At 37.9% G+C, this 1,873-nt stretch overlaps 1 protein-coding gene across 1 annotated transcript in view; it reads left to right on the top strand.

Moving 5' to 3' along the window:
* The first annotated feature begins 687 nt into the window (after positions 1 to 687).
* LOC134195924 (collagen alpha-1(X) chain-like) overlaps positions 688 to 1,873 on the top strand; it is a 7,982-nt gene continuing 6,796 nt past the window's right edge. The window contains exons 1-2 of the mRNA XM_062665015.1: positions 688 to 1,044; positions 1,107 to 1,528. Of these exons, the coding sequence (XP_062520999.1) occupies positions 1,457 to 1,528 (72 nt within the window). The 5' untranslated portion in view covers positions 688 to 1,044; positions 1,107 to 1,456. The remainder of the gene's footprint in view (positions 1,045 to 1,106; positions 1,529 to 1,873) is intronic.

A 1,873-nucleotide genomic window follows, 5' to 3' on the forward strand; every position in this document is an offset into this window, starting at 1 on the left:
TGACTGTCTCTCTGTCTGTTTGTCTATCAATGCATTCTTTATACATCATGGCTTATACTTTAATGCTGATACACGTTACAACGACTTACGTGCACTGTCTGTTTACTTGTTTGTCTGTTATCTGTCTTGGTGTCTGTTTGTCAATACATATATGTTTCTATAAACCAACTATGGCAAAATTGCAATAGCTAATGTACGTGTTTATTACATCGACTGCATATAAGATGACTGACAAAACTAGACCACATAAAAGATATTTATTAAATCTACATAAACACACACCTGTCTGTCTGTTACCTGTCTTTTTGTTTCTTTGTGGGTCTTACTGTATGTCTGAATATTTGTCTGTCTTTCAATACATTTTATGCTTTAATGCTAATACATGTGATAAATGTAAAAGACTTATGTGCACCATTTGTCTGGTTGTCTCTGTCTTTCTTGATATATTATCGTAATAGTTTGTCTCTGTCTTTCTTGATATAGTATCGTAATAGTTTGTGTCTGCCTGTCTCCCTTTCTGTTTCTTATCTGATCTTTGTTTTGGAGATTGCAATTAGTAACAGTTTGTAGTGTAATATCTCAGCTTGCGTTTCGTTGTCTGTCTGTCTCCTTAACTGTCGGTTAATTTGTCTCCCTAGTATTGCCGATGAGCAGTAGTGATTCCTATTTATTATATAGATTGGCTTTCGGTTTACATCACATGGGATCAAGCAACTCCCAAGAGTCAGTTTTCTTCAGCTTTCCATTCCATGCAACGTCATACAACTGGTCATACAACTGAATCATGGCACATTATCAGGGCAACATGCACTGCGCTGTTACAAGTTCTTCAATCTCAGTATATGAAAGTACCATCTAATAGAGAGGACTTTAAGGGCATCAGCCGAGATCGAGTTGGGAAAGCGTTAGAATTGCCAAACTGTTTTAGTGCCATTGATGCAAAGCACACCACCATACAAGCTCTTGCTTGTCGGGATTTTCTTAATTCTTCTACAAGGAAGGACGCTTATATGTTCTACTGACAGCATGTGATGCAAATTACAGGTTTACTTTTGTCCGCATTTGAAGTTCAGTTGTCATGGTAATGGTAGCATTCTCCTATTCAGAGTTTGGCAGGGCACTGGAAGCAAGTGATCTTGTCTTATGCAATCACCTTCAATTCTATCAGGTGCTGGCATTGAGGTGCCCTTTTCGTGTGTGCAGGAGTGGAAGCATTTGCATGAAGCATACTTTGCCCGTATCTTGGCAGAAATTGGAAGATGCAGAGGCAGTGTTGGACTATTACTAGAGTCATACCAGGAGAGTCATTGAGTAGAGCTTTGGGATACTAACTCCAACGAAACATTTTTTCAAAGGCTAGGCATCACATTCTCATATAACGCAGTGAATTTTAGCAAAGCGCCTCCAACTTACACAATAATCACCAGCGAACCACTTAGTCATCGCAACTACGTGTATGGAATACTATGGAACCACATGGAATACTAGGATATGTCTGTTATTGGTGCTTTCACCAGCTAATGTTCTGGTATAATAGAAACTACAACTTCATTCTGTCTGCTTAAATGTCTTCCTGCCTATATGTCTTTCTCTATCTCTTTAACAATCTTTCTGTTTGTTTGTCTTTTCTGTCTATCATCTTGCCTGCTTTTTGTATCTGTCAAAGAATTTCTTTGAAAACGTTCAACTTCGTTACCTAATCATAGTTATTTAGATATATTATTCTACTTTTACATTTAAGGCCAGGTTCATTACTCTTACTATGATTTTTTGCTGCTGAGACTTGTTAGCTTTAACATTCAAATAAGTCTAGTGAGAATATATTGCCTGTCTGCCTGTCTGTCTGTCTCTCTATCTGTCCCGTCTGTTTGCC

This window comes from Corticium candelabrum, chromosome 20 (genome assembly GCF_963422355.1).
Source record: "Corticium candelabrum chromosome 20, ooCorCand1.1, whole genome shotgun sequence".
Lineage (NCBI taxonomy): Eukaryota > Metazoa > Porifera > Homoscleromorpha > Homosclerophorida > Plakinidae > Corticium > Corticium candelabrum.